This window comes from Capra hircus, chromosome 17, assembly GCF_001704415.2.
Source record: "Capra hircus breed San Clemente chromosome 17, ASM170441v1, whole genome shotgun sequence".
Taxonomy (NCBI): Eukaryota; Metazoa; Chordata; class Mammalia; order Artiodactyla; family Bovidae; genus Capra; species Capra hircus.
This window is the reverse complement of record NC_030824.1, coordinates 5,892,933-5,911,224: the sequence shown is the minus strand read 5'-3', so window position 1 is coordinate 5,911,224 and position 18,292 is coordinate 5,892,933. Positions and strand designations below refer to the sequence as shown.

Genomic DNA, 18,292 nt, shown 5'->3' with positions numbered 1-18,292 from the left:
TGGCAAAGTTTCAGGCATTTTTCGTTGTCACAACCAGAGGGGAGTTTGCTCCGGGCATCTCAGTGGGTAGATACCAGGGAAGCTCCACCACCTCCTACAATGCACAGGACGGCTCCCAGCTCAGAGATCCTGCCGCCCCGAGTGTACGACGTAGTTTCCAGGCTGAGGGACCCTGGTCCCAGCGCAGATCAGTCAGTGCACCCTGTCATACGGAAACAGGGCAGCATTCTACAGAAAATCCCACAACGTGCTTTGTTCTTTCCCTGCGCATTAAAAATTTTCTTTTAAATGCTTTGTACAATTTTTTAAAGATTGCTGTCGGCTTGCAGTTATAACAAAATATTGGCTGTGTCCCCCATGTTGTCCGATACCCAGCTGAGTCTGTCCTGTGCCCAACAGCTTGTGCCTCCCTTTCGCCTACCCTCGTGGTGCCTGCCCCCCCCGCCACCCCACTGGCAGCCACCAGTTTTCTCTGCATCTGTGAGTTTCCCTCTTTGGGGTTATATTCACTAGTTTGTGGTATTTCTTAGATTCCACATATAAGTGACATCATATATGTGCCACGTTGTCTTTACCCATCCATCTGTTGATGGGCACTTAGGTTGCTTCCATACCTTGGCAGCTATAAATGGTGCTGCTAGAAATATTGGGGTGCAGGTATCTTTTTGAGTTAGTGTTTTTTCATATATACTCAGGTAGTGTGCTTTTAAAAATTCAACAGTGAGAAACAGTGCGTCCATCACCACCTGATTATTTTTAATGGCTGCAAAGCAGTTTGTTATGTGACTGAGCCCAAGCTTTTTTTATCAAGGCTCTTGCAGATGTACATCTGGGTTGGTTTGAGTTCTAGGCCCCCACCAAGCATCTTGAGGCACATGTTTGCTTCCTGGGATGAGGATTTCTTGATTGACAGCCAGTTCTGCTCGTGGGCCCCCACCATGGGGTGTGATTGCGATTAAGGTGATTCTTCTATTCCTCTGTTTCCCTCGATCCCTCTTTCTTTCTTTTTTTCACTTAACGTTTATCAAAACTTTGTCCCAGGCCCAGTTATAGTATCTCCTTTCATCAGATGGTTTATGTTAGTTTCAAGAAAGAATAGTTTCAGGTACGTGCGTGCTGAGTTGCCTCAGTCGTATCTGGGCCCCAGGGATGCCAGGAGGACCCAGTCCACCGATTCAGCCTGTGCCGTCCGTCGGCAGCCACTAGCCGCGCGGGATTCTTTCAGCGTAAGTCAGTTAACACTAAGACCCAGATGCAGTTTCTCAGTCACACTGAGAAACGGCCGTCACCCTGGGCAGCCCAGATGGAGAACGTCATCGCAGTCACAGAACTTTCCAGTGGACAGCGCCCGTCCTGACGGGCAAGCCGAGCAAGGGGTTGGGATCACTCATAGAGTGGTAAGTCCCGGGGAGACAGAGTAACCTCCCCGGCACCCCCTTCTTCTAAGGGAGTGACCCGACAGATGCTGTGGGAGTGATGGCGGAGCCCCAGGCAGGCCAGGGTCTGCAGCGAGGAAGTGGAAGCGGCAAGTGGAGACACCCCCGCGTGGGGATGAGTGGTCCTGTGGACGCTGGGGGCACCCCAGTGGGCCCCGGGGGTGCTGGCCAGAGCTGAGCTGGAGAGGCGGGGAGGGGCCAGAGCGCAGGGGAGCCACCAGAGGGTTCTGAGCGCTGTGTCTCAGAGAGGCCCCCCGACTGCTCTCGGGGTGAGGGTGGAGGCAGGGAGGCCTGTGAGGAGGCTGCCGTGGGCCTCAGGTGACAGGGCTTGTACCGGGTGGTGGCCGTGGAGGGTTAGCAGCTCTTTTGGAGGCGATGGTACCAACTCTGTTATTGTTGTCTAGTGGCTAAGCCCTGTCCGACTCTTTGTAGCCCCGTGGACTGTAGCCCGCCAGGCTCCTCTGTCCATGGGGTTTCCCAGGCAGGAATACTGGAGTGGGTTGCCATTTCCTTCTCCTGAGTATCTTCCCATCCCAAGGATTGAGCCCAGGTCTCCTGCATTGGCAGGTGGATTTTTTTTTTTTTTTTTTTTTTTTTAACCATTGAGCCACCAAGGAAGGTGGGTAGCAGCTTTGAAAGTGAAAGTTTAGTCACTCAGTCCTGCCCGACTCTTTGTAGCCCCATGGACTGTAGCCTACCAAGCTCCTCCGTCCATGGGATTTTCCAGGCAAGAGTACGGGAGTGGGTTGCTATTTCCTTCTCCAAGGTAGCTGCTTTCAGTTCAGTTCAGTTCAGTTCAGTCACTCAGTCGTGTCCAACTCTTTGCGACCCCATGAATCGCAGCACGCCAGGCCTCCCTGTCCATCACCATCTCCCAGAGTTCACTCAGACTCACGTCCATGGAGTCAGTGATGCCATCCAGCCATCTCATCCTCTGTCGTCCCCTTCTCCTCCTGCCCTCAATCCCTCCCAGCATCAGAGTCTTTTCCAAAGAGTCAACTCTTCACATGAGGTGGCCAAAGTACTGGAGCTTCAGCTTTAGCATCATTCCTTCCAAAGAAATCCCAGGGCTGATCTCCTTCAGAATGGACTGGTTGGATCTCCTTGCAGTCCAAGGGACTCTCAAGAGTCTTCTCCAACACCACAGTTCAAAAGCATCAATTCTTCGGCACTCAGCCTTCTTCACAGTCCAACTCTCACATCCATACATGACCACAGGATAAACCATAGCCTTGACTAGATGGACCTTAGTCGGCAAAGTAATGTCTCTGCTTTTGAATATACTATCTAGATTGGTCATAACTTTTCTTCCAAGGAGTAAGCGTCTTTTAATTTCATGGCTGTATTCACCATCTGCAGTGATTTTGGAGCCCCCAAAAATAAAGTCTGACACTGTTTCCACTGTTTCCCCATCTATCTCCCATGAAGTGATGGGACCGATGCCATGATCTTCGTTTTCTGAATGTTGAGCTCTAAGCCAACTTTTTCACTCTCCTCTTTCACTTTCATCAAGAGGCTTTTTAGCTCCTCTTCACTTTCTGCCATAAGGGTGGTGTCATCTGCATATCTGAGGTTATTGATATTTCTCCCGGCAATCTTGATTCCAGCTGGTGCTTCTTCCAGCCCAGCGTTTCTCATGATGTACTCTGCATATAAGTTAAATAAGCAGGGTGACAATATACAGCCTTGACGTACTTCTTTTCCTATTTGGAACCAGTCTGTTGTTCCATGTTCAGTTCTAACTGTTGCTTCCTGACCTGCATACAGATGTCTCAAGAGGCAGGTCAGGTGGTCTGGTATTCCCATCTCTTTCAGAATTTTCCACAGTTGATTGTGATCCACACAGTCAAAGGCTTTGGCATAGTCAGTAAAGCAGAAATAGATGTTCTTCTGGAACTCTCTTTCTTTTTCCATGATCCAGCGGATGTTGGCAATTTGATCTCTGGTTCCTCTGCCTTTTCTAAAACCAGCTTGAACATCAGGGAGTTCACGGTTCACGTATTGCTGAAGCCTGGCTTGGAGAATTTTGAGCATTACTTTACTAGCATGTGAGATGAGTGCAATTGTGCGGTAGTTTGAGCATTCTTTGGCATTGCCTTTCTTTGGAATTGGAATGAAAACTGACCTTTTCCAGTCCTGTGGCCACTGCTGAATTTTCCAAATTTGCTGGCATGTTGAGTGCAGCACTTTCACAGCATCATCTTTCAGGATTTGAAACTGATACAGAATTTTCATGGCCCATGCAAGAACTCATTTATTTATTTAACATGTATTGTTTGCTTATTTGACTGTGCTGGATGTTAGTTTGGGCATGTGGGATCTCGTTCCCTGACCAGGCATCAAGCCTAGGCCCCCTGCTTTAGGAGCTCAGAGTCTGAGCCACTGGACCACCAGGGAGGTCCCTGTTCACCCATTTAAGGTGTACAGTTAATTTAATGGCTTCTAGTATATTCCCAGAGTTCTGCAACCATCATCACATTCAGTTTAAGTATCTTCATCACCCCTTATAGAAAGCCCTGTACGCACTGACCAGTCGCCGCCTGCTCTCCTAACTAACACTCTCCAGTCCCGATTAGCCATTCACCTACCTTCTGTCTGTAGATTCGCCTGTTCTGGACAAATCGCATGGAGTGGTCATTTATTACTCACCTCTTGCACCTGGCTTAGAGTTTTCAAGGGCCGTCCGTTTTGTAGCGTATATCGGTACTTCCTTTTCATGGCTGAATACTATTCTGCAGTATAGATGCACCCCGTTTTATCTATCCATTTATCAGCATTAGGCATATCTGGGTTGTCCCAACTCTTTGACCATCATGGAGAAAGCCGCCATGAGCGTTTCTGTATGAGTTTTTGTGTGGACATATGCTTTCAAATCTTTGGCTGTCTCCCTGGGAGAGGCATTGCTGGGTCACATGGTAATACCTCCAGTTTTTGCCTTGGAGGGGCTGCCAGGCTGTTTTCCAAAGCAGCCACACCGTTTTACAATCACACCAGCTGTGTGTGAGGGTTCTAATTTTTCTCCATCCCAACTGACATTTGTTAGCATCCATCTTTTTGATTCTAGCCATCTTAGTGGGTATGAAATGGTATCTCACGGTGGGTTTTTTTTTTAAAAATTGAGATATAATTGACATGTAACGTTACAGTAGCTTCAGGTGTACAATATGGTGATTCAGTATTTGTATATATTGCACTGTGATCACTGTGGTTTCGATTTGCATTTCCTGTTGGAGCGCCCTTTAACGTACTTACTGGCCATTTGTGTACCTTGTCGGAGTCATGTCCATTCAGACCCTTTGTCTCTTTTTAAGATCATTTGTCATTTTATTATTGAGTTGTAATTATTCTTTGTACTTTCTGGGTACAGATGCCTTATCAGACATAACGGTTTGCAGGAATGTTCTCCCATTTTGTGGGTTGTCTTTTCACTTTATTTCATTTTTTTTTTTTCACTTTCCTAACAGTGCCCTTTGAAGCACCAAAGGGCTATTCATTTTGATGTAGTCCAATTTACCTTGCTTTTGGTGCTTGAGCTTCCGGTGTTCTATCTGAGAAACCCTTGCTTAATCCACAAAGGTGAAGAAGATACAAGTGTGTATTTTCTTCTAAGAGTTTCCTCCTTCTGGCTCTGACATTTGGGTCTTTGATCTATTTTGAGTCGACTTTGATGGTATGTGATGTGGGGTTGGCAGCATGTTTTGAAGGCAGAGTCGACCAGATATAGAGAGAGGGGAGATAGAGGACGGCCCGAGGATCTTGGCCTGCCCAGCCGGTGACCGGCAAAGCGAAGACACGCGATTGGAGGCTGGGAATCTAGGGGCCTGTTTTGGGCACATGAGGTCTCAGCGTGGGCAGTGAGTAGACATAGTCAGCGGGCAGTGGGACCCGCAAGTCCGGAGTCCCAGCACGGAGAGACAGAGTCCAGATGGGATTTATTGAAGCCATGGGGCGTGACGAGAAGTGGGTGAGTGGCCCGTGTGGCTGGCCTGGGTCACGTCTTGACACGTCCCTCTGAGATGCACGGAGGCGGGGAAGGAACAGCCCTTGAGATTGGAGGAAAACCGGAGGGTCTCATAAGACGTCCCAGAAGAGGCTGTGAGGCAAGGTGTCAGCCTTGCCCTTCACTCATGCTGTGTGTTCTTAAGCAGATGCCTCCCCTGAGTCGGGAAGATCCCCTAGAGAAGGAAATGGCAACCCACCCCAGTACCCTTGCCTGGAAAATCTCATGGACAGAGGAGCCTGGTAGGCTACAGTCCATGGGGTCGCAAAGAGTCGGACACGACAGAGCGACTTCACTTTCTTTTCACTCTCCCCTCTCTGGGCCTTTCTTTTCTTGTCGGTGCAGGGACAGTGTGAGGCCCGTAAAAGGCACCCTCCAGAGTCCCATGTTTACTGGCTTGTGACTATATCCCCCTGTGTATAAAAATAGCAAGATTCACTCCAGCGCACCTACCCCATCGTATTCATGTACTGGTTCTCTCTGTATCTGCGCACATGTGCACACGCGTTCGCGTACATGGAAAGATGTCTGTAATGAGGCCACCAGAAGTTACCAGTGGCTGACATTCACAGAGGGCCCATCGCACGCCGGGTGGGGGGATGGCAGGGGCTGGGGAGGCTCCCAGGGCTCACGCACGCCCGCCCCCTGCTGGCAGCTCCGAGTTCACACCCTTTCTGCCCGCTGGTCCTCTGTTGGTTCAGCCCTGAACCCAGAAGCTGAGGACTAGTGTTATGGATCTTTCCCCACATGGTCAAGTCTCAGAGGGGTCAAGGCTCTCACCCGAGGTCATACGGTTATGAAGTGGCTGAGGCTGGGCTGAACCTAGACTCGCTGATCCTATATGTGACCGCCCCCACCCCCCGCATCATTTGAGGTGGACCACCCACCATGGATGTGGGCAGGGGTGAGCAGAGGTGGGCATCGGGCACCCTGCCCTTTGGCCTTTGAGGTGCAGCATGGCCCCTCTCATGACATATTCTTCCTGCCAAAGGGGAAGCCCCAGTCAAATCTCCTCTTGTGTCTCCCGCATCTCAGGGGTCACCGAGGGACCTGGGCAGGGAGCGTGCCCTCCCGGACAATGAGCCTCTGCTCCGGCAGATGAGCCCCACAACCGCGGGCCCTCGGAGGAGCCACAGCTTCTGCAAGGACAGGAGGACCGGGCCCTTCGTGGTGAGTGATGCCGGCGTGGCTGGAGCGGACGCTGCTGGGGATGTCCCAGGCTGGTCCCAGGGCCTGAGGAGGGTGAGGGTGGGCTCCCGGTGATCGTCCGGGAGCCTGCTGCGGCCTGGCTGGGCCGTGGCCTGTGTTGTGACATGAGACGGTGTTTGGCGGCTCTGCCGGGGAAGCTTCCCCTCTGGTGGGTTTGTGGCCCCCTCTGGAGGGGCAGCCCCTGGTATCTGGCACCGTGAGGTTAGAACAGGCCCTGGAGTCTTGAGAGCCCTGGGTTCACATCCTGGCACCATCTCTGCTTCTTTGAACAACTCGCTTAATTCTTCTGCACCTCAGTTTGTTCACCAGGAAAACGGGACTGTGATTCCTGTCTGTTTTGCGCTGTTGGGAGGATGGAGTGAGATTGTGTGGGGCCCAGCACGTCATAATTCAGACAGTAACCGATGGTGTGGTAACAACGGGAGGACAGCAGCATCGGGCTGGTTCTGCAGCTGGATTGCCTGGATTCATTCACATCCTGGCTCTGCGTGGAGCTAGGGGTCTGACCTCAGTTTCCTCATCTATAAAATGGGTATAATAATAGCATCTACTTCATGGGCTGATGTGGGACTCAGATAACTCGAGAAGTGTTTGGCTTGCTCCTAGTTACACAGTAAACACTTTACTAACTGTTATGTTACCATTATTATGATTATTGCTTTTGTGTATCCTTTTGGCTGTCAGTGAGCTCCGTCCTTAGCCAGCACTTCCTCCCTCTCAGCCTGATTCCTCACTTGTGAAAGGAGGCGAGTAAGTGAGGCAGCAGGACCCCAGAGGAGCCCCCGTCTGCCCAAGCCTCAGTGTCCCCAGCTGTGCTCCAGGGCTTCACCACTTCTGATTTTCCGTGATTTTCTTTTCTGTTTTTTGTTTGTTTTTTTTTTCACTTTTGTTCCATGATCCTTGGAGATGTGCTGAGCTCTGCACTTCCTCCTAAAGTCCCTCCCAGGCCCTGGGCCCTGCCTGGGGACATCTGAGATAAGCCTTTTTAAATGAGCAACACCGGTTCCACGCCCAAGGTCATTCTGAGTTGCAGGACTCCGCGCATTTCAGTGGTCATCTGTGCCTGGTCCCACGTCTCAGAGACGTGGGATCTGGCGGTATTGACATCTGAGGTCCGTTCCTTCTAGCTCTGTGACCACCGGCAACAAACTTCACCTGTCTGAACCTCTGTCTCCTCCTCTGTAAAATGGGGTGAAGATGCTGCCCCTGGCAGAATTCTTGCCAAGAGCTGACAGTGAGGCTGGGGGTGACTTTGCCCGTGAAGGGACTCAGACCTTGGCTGAGAAGCCCCCGAAGATTCACAAGTGTCCAGATCTCTGCTGCTGATTCCTTTTTCACCTTTGTCTCTACTCTCTCTCAGGCACTGACTCAACTTATCTGATTGTGTGTGTGTGTTTGTGTATGTGTGTGTGTGAGAGAGAGAGAGAAGGCAAAGGTTATGGAGGGAACAGCATACCCGTCCCAGTCTCTGCTTGCTGGCCCTTCTTTCTCCGTGGAGTCCTTGGGTGGCTCGCCTTGGCTCCCTCCCTCTGGCCCCAGAGGCCTCTGCCCCATTGCAGTCTGTTTGATCACCTCTCTCCTGGAGGCGTCTGGGTCTGGGTACTGAACCTGAACCAGACAGAGCTGGGGCCTCGGACCTAGGTTCCCGGCTCTCGGGACTGACGCCCACAGTTCTGCGGAGTGATCACCAGGAGGGCAGTGGTGGTGCTCTCGCTTTCTTACGCCTCTCAAATCCTGACTATGGGGACTTTAGCACTGGGGTGCTGGGGTGCTGGGGCTCTGGAGGCTGGAAGAAGTGGGTTCAAGTTCTGGCTTTGGCACTCTGTGACCTTGGGCAGGTGACTTGATGGACCCCAATGAGCCTGTTTCTGCTTCTGTAAAATGAGGATGGTCCTAAGTGGCCTCAAGAGTAGTTTTGTGGGCAGGAAGTGAAGTCGCTACGCGCTCAGAAGAGTAAACTCCCACTTCACGCCTTGGCGCAGGGATGGCTGTTCCTTCTCCTCCTCCACTGCTGTTGCCCTTCTTCCTCCTCCTCCTCACTCCCTCTCCTCCCCTCCTCCCTCTCTTCCTCACCTGGGCCAACTCTCTCGTTATGAACGGGGAAGTTGAGGCCCCCAGAGGGGGGCCCAGGGCGACCCTGCAGGTGACGCCTGGGGTCCCTGAGCCCCACTTGGCCGGATGGCCGCCCTGCCACTCTGGAGGTCAGAGATGGTCAGACCTGTGTTTTGCACCCCGTGGGGTATTTGGAGAGCCTCTCACTAGTGGATAAACGCCGTCTGCTGTTACTTCCGTCACTCTTGATCGATGACTTTGTTCTGTTGGTTTCCAACTGAGACTCAGGTCCATTTCCCTTTTTTGAGCCTGTGCCCCAAGCCTTGTCAATCCCCAGTCCCCCCTTCTTGTTAGGGAATATGAATCTCATTTTGCAGAGGAGGAAACTGAGGCTGAGAGAGGTTAAGCCACTTGCCTCTGGCCACACAGTCAGAAAGCGGGGGAAGCTGGAATGGACACTGGGCCTATTTCACCTCCAGCCTTGGCCCCAGACCCTTTCTGCTTCGGCACTGTGCCTGTGGCCCAGCCAGCCTGCCAGCCCCTCTCAGCTCTTGAGCCTGCAGTGCTCGGGACATTCGCTCACGAGGAAACAAGACACCCGACCAAGCCCCTGGGCTGAGAATGTGACATTTGTCCTGTACAGGTTTGGCCACTGTCCAAAGGGTGCCTGGGACACACCAGGGCTGATGCCCCGCTGATCTACAGAGCCCTGCCCACCCCTGACTCATCAGACCCTGAGCATGAGGTCAGACTGGTCCCAGCCGGCCGGTTCAGAGAATTTACCATTCCAAATCTCTCTTTTTCTCCTCTGTAAAGTGGTGAATCACAGAAATGACAATACCCACCATGGTGCTTACTGTGGGGCATGGACCCTAGTTTATTCCCATTTTGCAGGTGGGAAAACTGAGGCTCAGAGCCAGTAAGTGCCTCTGGCAAGGTCTAAGTCTGGAGTCCAGGCTCCTAATCAGCTCCTGACCCTCCCAGTACTCTATGACATCGTGTGGTAGAAGGATGGGGCTGAAACGAGAAGGTTTATAAAGCGCTTAGCACAGCGCCTGGTGGTGAAGGAACTGCCTGATAGATGTACGTGCTGTTAATTATGATTTGCTGCCAGCTGTTTTTATTCCCCTACATTCTCTTGAAAGTCTACCGATAGAGCAGGAAGTTGTCTCCAATCTTAGGAGTCCTTGGCTGCTGAGGAAACATGGCAGGGGAGGGGAAGGTGTCTGACCCAGGGTCCCGCAACCTGGCTGGGCTGGGGCTGGAGCTCTGACTCCGCAGCCAGGGTTCTCCCCAGTCCCCTGCTTCCCCCGGGGCACCCCTAGGACCTAGGGTCTATGTGGCAGGTCTGAGCCCTGTGCCGTCTCCTCCTTCCCTCCTCCGGGGCTGGTGGTGGGTGGGCACGCCCACGTTTCCTCGTAAAGTGAGCCTTTGGCCCGCACTTGTGGATCATAAAACATGGTGACTCAGCCCTGGACTGTGACGGTGAGTCTCGGTTCACCCCGGAGGCCCCTCCTGTGACCATGAAGGCACAGATTCACCAGCTCTGGGGGTTCCCTGTGATGGCGCAGGCAGGCGGGCCCCTGGGAACCTCAAGAATGTTCTCTCCAGTCCTCAAACTCGTTGGTCTGCATTTGCTGGCTCATCTGGTGATGAGTTCACCTCGTTGTGGGCCTACCGTGTGCCAGAGAAGGGGAGGGAGGCTGAGGTGAGGGGACTGGGCGGGTGGGAGCTGGCCCAGCAGAGTGACCCCTCTGCCTGGGTGAGTCCGGACGATGGACTAGCCCTTGGTGCGTGATGTGGAGCTGAGTGGTGAGGACCTGGCGGCAAGCTGGACTCTCAGGAAGCCCAGGAGTCCTCTTGGCAGGTGGCTAATTTCATTTGTTAATTGCTTCTTGTTTTTCACTGCTGAGCCCGATGGGGCTGGAGAAGAACTGAGTAATTTATGTCTCAGCTGATTAAAGTTTCTTTTCGGGATTAAAACCAGCCAGACCAGAAAGCCTTTGTTTCCTAGGTCTTAAAATGCAAATGACCAAGTTGTGCCTGAGATTTTTGTATTGGGGAGATTTTGTGTTTATCCAATTACCCAGCTATCTCTCCACCCACTCACCCACCCACTCATCCACCCACCCACCTACCTTCCCACCCATCTATGTTCCCACCCACCCACCCTCCATCCACCCACCCTCCATCCACCCACCCTCCATCCACCCACCCATCCTCAGTCCAGTTTTTAATACAGGCAAAGCTCTACAGGACAAGTTAACTTGTCCTCACATCGCTCCCACTCTCAGACTATAAACCCAGGATGACACACACTGGTCGTTTGTTGGTTCCGCAGCTTGCTGAATGTCTTGAGTGGCAGAAGTGGCCTGACTACCTACTGTGTGCCACGTGCTTTTTGCTCCTTCAGGTGCAGCCGTGAACCAAGATGTGAATACTCTAGTGTGGGGAGAGCGTGGGGTTTTCCAGGAGCTTCCAGGCATTACCTGGGGAGGGATGGGCTTGAGCATGTGGACAAGACCCAGCTGAGAAGCACCCTCAGGGTTAAAATAAGGGGCTGTGGTGTTTTCCACAGCCAAGCAAAGTTATGACTAGGGGTGTAGGTCAGAGATACAGCTTGGGGCGCCCTCTAGTGGCCATTGCAGGGGGCTGTTGGAGAGGATAAGCTGGAAGCTGGGAGACCAATTAGGAGGTGTTTGAACCATTCGGGTAAGATCGTTTAAAAAAAAAAAAAAAAATATATATATATATATATATATATGAAAGGGAAGTTGCTCAGTCGTGTCCGACTCTTTGCGACCCCATGGACACCAGGCTCCTCCATCCGTGGGATTTTCTAGGCAAGAGTACTGGAGTGGGTTGCCATTTCCTTCTCCAGGGATTCTTCCCGACCCAGGGATCGAACCCAGGTCTCCTACATTGTAGACGGACACTTTACCGTCTGAGCCACCAGGGAAGTCCATATATATATAATATAGTGGTTAAGTATATTTAACAGAAAATTTGCCATTTTAACCATTTTTAAGCGTACTATATGGTATCATTAAATACATCCACAGTGTGTAACCATCACTACCATCGGCCTTTAGAGATTTTCTCATCATCGCAGACAGAAACTGTGAACCACTAAACACTAACTCCCTTTGCCCCTAGCCCCCAGCCCCTGGCAACCTCTGTTCTGTGATACTTTCTGTCTCTATGAATTGGCCCTTTCTGAGTACTTCTTCTAAATGGAGCCATTTAGTATTAATACTGTCCTTCCGTGTCTGGCTTATTTTATTTAATGTAGTGTCTTCAGGCTCTGTCAGTGGTGTAGCAAGTGTCAGTACTTCACTCTTTTTTTTTTTTTAACCACTGAGCCTTTTCCACGTGTGAACCCCATTCCATGCCACTGCCGCCTTACACAGGGTGAGAAATCAGAAGGCTGGGAGGGCTGAGGGTGATCTGATTTCTTTGCTTCACCTCCTCGAGAAAGTATGTTGTTGACGTGCCGTTGCGTGAGAATGATGCTCATACTGGAATAATCTTGACTCATTTATTTTTGGCGAGACAGTAAATGATTAACGACCATGCACTTTCAACTGCCAAGAGTCACAGTTACTTGCTTCAGCCCTATAGCCGGCTGAGACGCACCGGGGGCCCCCTCACCCGGGTAGGGTTGCTGGGTCTAGAGGGGCCCCCTTGCCCGGGCAGGGTTGCTGGGTCCACACGGTTTCAGTTCCAGGGTGCCCCCTAGGGCATCTGTGTGTGTGTGTGCGTGCACATATGCACACACGCACGCGCCCTCGGGAACCCCCAACGGGCCCGCTCGGCCTGGACTCTGGTCTCACGTCGTTCAGCTGCCGCCCCCGGCCGTGGTCACCTCGCTGAGCTTTACTTCTCCCAGCTGCAAAATGGGGCGAAGCCCACTCCGTGCCCGCCACAGGCTGTGGTGAGCGTTGGAGGTGGTGAATTGCAGAGCCCGGGTTAGTGGTCCAGGTCCCAGGCAGACTTCGGGCTTCATTCTAGAAGTGTCTGCGGAACACCTCCCGTGCGCTGGGGAGAAGCCCGGTTCACACAGCCCTTCCTGCACGATGAAGCCGCCTCGCACTCGGGCTCCAGTCCAGAGGCACTGAGTGCGCTGTGACCCCGCCCGCCCACACGACCTCCGCTCACCCCCGCGAGCCACGTTGGCTGCGGGAATGTTCCCGACGCACGTGGGCGTCTTCCTGCCCCGGGGCCTCGGCCCTGCCTGTTTGTTCTCCAGATTCCCTCCTGGCTTCCCTCCTCTCGGGGCCTCTGTCAGCTCTGTGTCACCCCTCGGCGGGGCCCCCTGATGGGACACGCAGACACCTCTTGTCACATGCAGCGTCCATCTGTCGCCTCGTGTCTTCCTGCCCCAGCAGAGTGCAGGCGCTGAGAGGCAGGGACAGCCAGTGCGGCGCTCGGCACCTAGCAGGCCCTCAGCGGGCGGGTTTTCGTGCGCTCCTGGGATACTCACAAATGTGTGCATCCGCACAGCAGGCCGTTTTAGATTTCCATCACCCCTCCGGGAAGACCAGCGCCTCCTAGCGATCAGCCCCCCATCCCCTCTTTGATGCCGTTTATCAGACCTCAGGGTGTGCCGGGCATCTTGCTCAGTTTGTTGTCACGGGGACCCTTGGAGGCAGGAACTATTCTCCTTCCCATTTTCCAGATGGCAAAGCTGAGGCCCGCAGAGAGAGAGAGATGAAGAGAGAAGGGGAAAGCCCTTGCCCACATCACGCACCCGGGAGGGGGAACAGCTGGGAGGATCTCAGGAATTAATTTAATGTTTCCCAAAGCACTAGTCATTCTCACAGAACCTGGAAACTTCTCATATTCGTTAACTACTTGAACTAATACGTAGTTAATGTTTTTGTTGAACTTGGCTCACTTTAAAATAACAGCTTTCAGTTCAGTTCAGTTCAGTTCAGTTCAGTCTCTCAGTCGTGTCTGACTCTTTGCGACCCCATGAATTGCAGCACGCCAGGCCTCCCTGTCCATCACCAACTCTTGGAGTTCACTCAAACTCACCTTCATTGAGTCGGTGATGCCATCCAGCCATCTCATCCTCGGTCGTCCCCTCTTCCTCCTGCCCCCAATCCCTCCCAGCATCAGAGTCTCTTCCAGTGAGTCAACTCTTTGCATGAGGTGGCAAAAGTACTGGAGTTTCAGCTTTAGCATCAGTCCTTCCAAAGAACACCCAGGAATGATCTCCTTCAGAATGGACTGGTTGGATATCCTTGAAGTCCAAGGGACTCTCAAGAGTCTTCTCCAACACCACAGTTCAAAAGCATCAATTCTTCGGCGCTCAGCTTTCTTCACAGTCCAACTCTCACATCCATACTTTACTGAGGTGTAACTCATGACATACAATTCACTCCTTTGAAGGTACAATTTGGTGGGTTTTAGTACGTTCATCCATCACCACAGTCACCTCTAGACTGCGCTCCTCACCCCAAAAGAAAGCCCTGCCTATTGCCTGCCACCCCCGTCGCCACCCGCCACCCCAGCCCTAGGCAAACAGTTTTCTGTTTCCTGTCTCTAAGAATCACCTAGGGACTTCCCTGGTGGTCCAGTGGATGAGACTCCGAGCTCCCTGTGCAGGGGCCGTAGGTTCAGTCCCGGGTTGGGTAGCTAGGATCCTGCATGCCACACGTGGCCGAAAGAGTAAAAGTAAAAAAATTGCAAACTAAAAAGCAGAGTTTGTCAGAGTGGATTTTTAAAAATCAAAACCCAACTATATGTAAAAAAGAAAAAAAAAAAAAGGTTGCCTATTCCAGGCATCTCAGATAAATGCAGTCACACCCTGACTGTCCCTCACTCTGCGCAGTGTTTCCAAGGTCCATCCAGGCCGCCACCTGCGTCAGTGCTGTGTTCCCTTTTACGGCTGGGTAGGTGCCCAATACGCTACTAGAGATCAGTGGAGAAATAACTCCAGAAAGAATGAAGGGATGGAGCCAAAGCAAAAACAGTACCCAGCTGTGGATGTGACTGGTGATAGAAGCAACGTCCGATGCTGTGAAGAGCAATATTGCATAGGAACCTGGAATGTCAGGGCCATGAATCCAGGCAAATTGGAAGTGGTCAAACAGGAGATGGCAAGAGTGAACGTCGACATTCTAGGAATCAGTGAACTAAAATGGACTGGAACGGGTGAATTTAACTCAGATGACCATTATATCTCCTACTGCGGGCAGGAATTCCTCAGAAGAAATGGAGTAGCCATCATGGTCAACAAAAGAGCCTGAAATGCAGTACTTGGATGCAATCTGAAAAATGACAGAATGATCTCTGTTCATTTCCAAGGCAAACCATTCAATATCATGGTAATCCAAGCCTGTGGCCCAGCCAGTAATGCTGAATAAGCTGAAGTTGAGCGGTTCTATCAAGACCTACAAGACCTTTTAGAACTAACACCCCAAAAAAGATGTCCTTTTCATTATAGGGGACTGGAATGCAAAAGTAGGAAGTCAAGAAACACCTGGAGTAACAAGCAAATTTGGCCTTGGAATGCGGAATGAAGCAGGGCAAAGGCTAATAGAGTTTTGCCAAGAGAACGCACTGGTCATAGCAAACACCCTCTTCCAACAGCACAAGAGAAGACTCTACACATGGACATCACCAAATGGTCAACACCGAAATCAGATTGATTACATTCTTTGCAGCCAAAGATGGAGAAGCTCTACCAGTTCAGTTCAGTTGCTCAGTCGTGTCCGACTCTTTGCGACCCCATGAATCGCAGCACGCCAGGCCTCCCTGTTCATCACCATCTCCCAGAGTTTACTCAGACTCACTTCTGTCGAGTCCGTGATGCCATCCAGCCATCTCATCCTCTGTCGTCCCCTTCTCCTCCTGCCCCCAATCCCTCCCAGCATCAGAGTCTTTTCCAATGAGTCAACTCTTTGCATGAGGTGGCCAAAGTACTGGAGCTTCAGCTTTAGCATCATTCCTTCCAAAGAAATCCCAGGGTTGATCTTCTTCAGAATGAACTGGTTGGATCTCGCAGTCCAAGGGACTCTCAAGAGTCTTCTCCAACACCACAGTTCAAAAGCATCAATTCTTCGGCGCTCAGCCTTCTTCACAGTCCAACTCTCACATCCATACATGACCACAGGAAAAACCATAGCCTTGACTAGATGGACCTTAGTCGGCAAAGTAATGTCTCTGCTTTTGAATATACTGTTTAGGTGGGTCATAACTTTTCTTCCAAGGAGTAAGCGTCTTTTAATTTCATGGCTGCAGTCACCATCTGCAGTGATTTTGGAGCCCCCAAAAATAAAGTCTGACATGTTTCCCCATCTATTTCCCATGAAGTGATGGGACCGGATGCCATGATCTTCGTTTTCTGAATGTTGAGCTTTAAGCCAACACTTTCACTCTCCTCTTTCACTTTCAAATTTGGCCTTCGAATGCGGAATGAAGCAGGGCAAAGGCTAATAGAGTTTTGCCAAGAGAACGCACTGGTCATAGCAAACACCCTCTTCCAACAACACAAGAGAAGACTCTACACATGGACATCACCAGATGGGCAACACCAAAATCAGCTTGATTATATTCTTTGCAGCCAAAGATGGAGAAGCTCTATACAGTCAACAAAAACAAGACCTGGAGCTGACTGTGGCTCAGATCGTGAACTCCTTATTGCCAAATTCAGACTTAAATTGAAGAAAGTAGAGAAAACCACTAGACCATTCAGGTATGACCTAAATCAAATCCCTTATGATTATACAGTGGAATTGAGAAATAGATTTAAGGGACTAGATCTGATAGATAGAGTGCCTGATGAAGTATGGAATGAGGTTTGTGACACTGTACAGGAGACAGGGATCAAGACCATCGCCAAGAAAAAGAAATGCAAAAGAGCAAAATGGCTGTCTGGGGAGGCCTTACAAATAGTTGTGGAAAGAAGAGAAGTGAAAAGCAAAGGAGAAAAGGAAAGATATAAGCATCTGAATGCAGAGTTCCAAAGAATAGCAAGAAGAGATAAGAAAGCCTTCCTCAGCGATCAGTGCAAAGAAATAGAGGAAAAGAACAGAATGGGAAAGACTAGAGATCTCTTCAAGAAAATTAGAGATACCAAGGGAACAATTCATGCAAAGATGGGCTCGATAAAGGACAGAAATGGTATGGACCTAACAGAAGCAGAAGATATTAAGAAGAGGTGGCAAGAATACACAGAAGAACTGTACAAAAAAGATCTTCACAACCCAGATAATCACAATGGTGTGATCACTCACCTAGGGCCAGACATCCTGGAATGTGAAGTCAAGGAAGCCTTAGAAAGCATCACTATGAACAAAGCTAGTGGAGGTGATGGAATTCCAGTTGAGCTATTTCAAATCCTAAAAGATGATGCTGTGAAAGTGTTGCACTCAATATGCCAGCAAATTTGGAAAACTCAGCAGTGGCCACAGGACTGGAAAAGGTCAGTTTTCATTCCAATTCCAAAGAAAGGCAATGCCAAAGAATGCTCAAACTACCGCACAATTGCACTCATCTCACACGCTAGTAAAGTAATGCTCAAAATTCTCCAAGCCAGGCTTCAGCAATACGTGAACCGTGAACTTGCTGATGCTCAAGCTGGTTTTAGAAAAGGCAGAGGAACCAGAGATCAAATTGCCAGCATCCGCCGGATCATGGAAAAAGTAAGAGAGTTCCAGAAAAACATCTATTTCTGCTTTATTGACTATGCCAAAGCCTTTGACTCTGTGGATCACAATAAACTGTGGAAAATTCTAAAAGAGATGGGAATACCAGACCGCCTGACCGACCTCTTGAGAAACCTACATGCAGGTCAGGAAGCAACAGTTAGAACTGGACATGGAACAACAGACTGGTTCCAAATAGGAAAAGAAGTATGTCAAGGCTGTATATTGTCACCCTGCTTATTTAACTTATATGCAGAGTGCATCATGAGAAACGCTGGACTGGAAGAAACACAAGCTGGAATCAAGATTGCCAGGAGAAATATCAATAACCTCAGATATGCAGATGACACCACCCTTATGGCAGAAAGTGAAGAGGAACTAAAAAGCCTCTTGATGAACGTGAAAGAGGAGAGTGAAAGTGTTGGCTTAAAGCTCAACATTCAGAAAACGAAGATCACAGCATCTGGTCCCATCACTTCATGGGAAATAGATGGGGAAACAGTGGAAACAGTGTCAGACTTTATTTTTGGGGGCTCCAGTATCACTGCAGAAGCTGATTGCAGCCATGAAATTAAAAGAGGCTTACTCCTTGGAAGGAAAGTTATGACCAACGTAGATAGCATATTCAAAAGCAAAGACATTACTTTGCCAACAAAGGTCTGTCTAGTCAAAGCTATGGTTTTTCCAATGGTCATGTGTGGATGTGAGAGTTGGACTGTGAAGAAAGCTGAGCACCAAGAAATTGATGCTTTTGAACTGTGGTGTTGGAGAAGACTCTTGAGAGTCCCTTGGAGTGCAAGGAGATCCAACGAGTCCATTCTAAAGGAGATCAGTCCTGGGTGTTCTTTGGAAGGACTGATGCTGAAGCTTAAACTCCAATACTCTGGTCACCTCATGTGAAGAGTTGACTCATTGGAAAATACCCTGATGCTGGGAGGGAT

At 50.4% G+C, this 18,292-nt stretch overlaps 1 protein-coding gene across 1 annotated transcript in view; it reads left to right on the top strand.

The window, feature by feature from the left end:
- The window catches only part of KIAA1671 (KIAA1671 ortholog), a 133,376-nt gene that overhangs the window by 13,304 nt on the left and 101,780 nt on the right, over positions 1-18,292 (top strand). Inside the window, exon 5 of the mRNA XM_018061072.1 lies at positions 6,472-6,606. Within this exon, the coding sequence (XP_017916561.1) occupies positions 6,472-6,606 (135 nt within the window). The remainder of the gene's footprint in view (positions 1-6,471; positions 6,607-18,292) is intronic.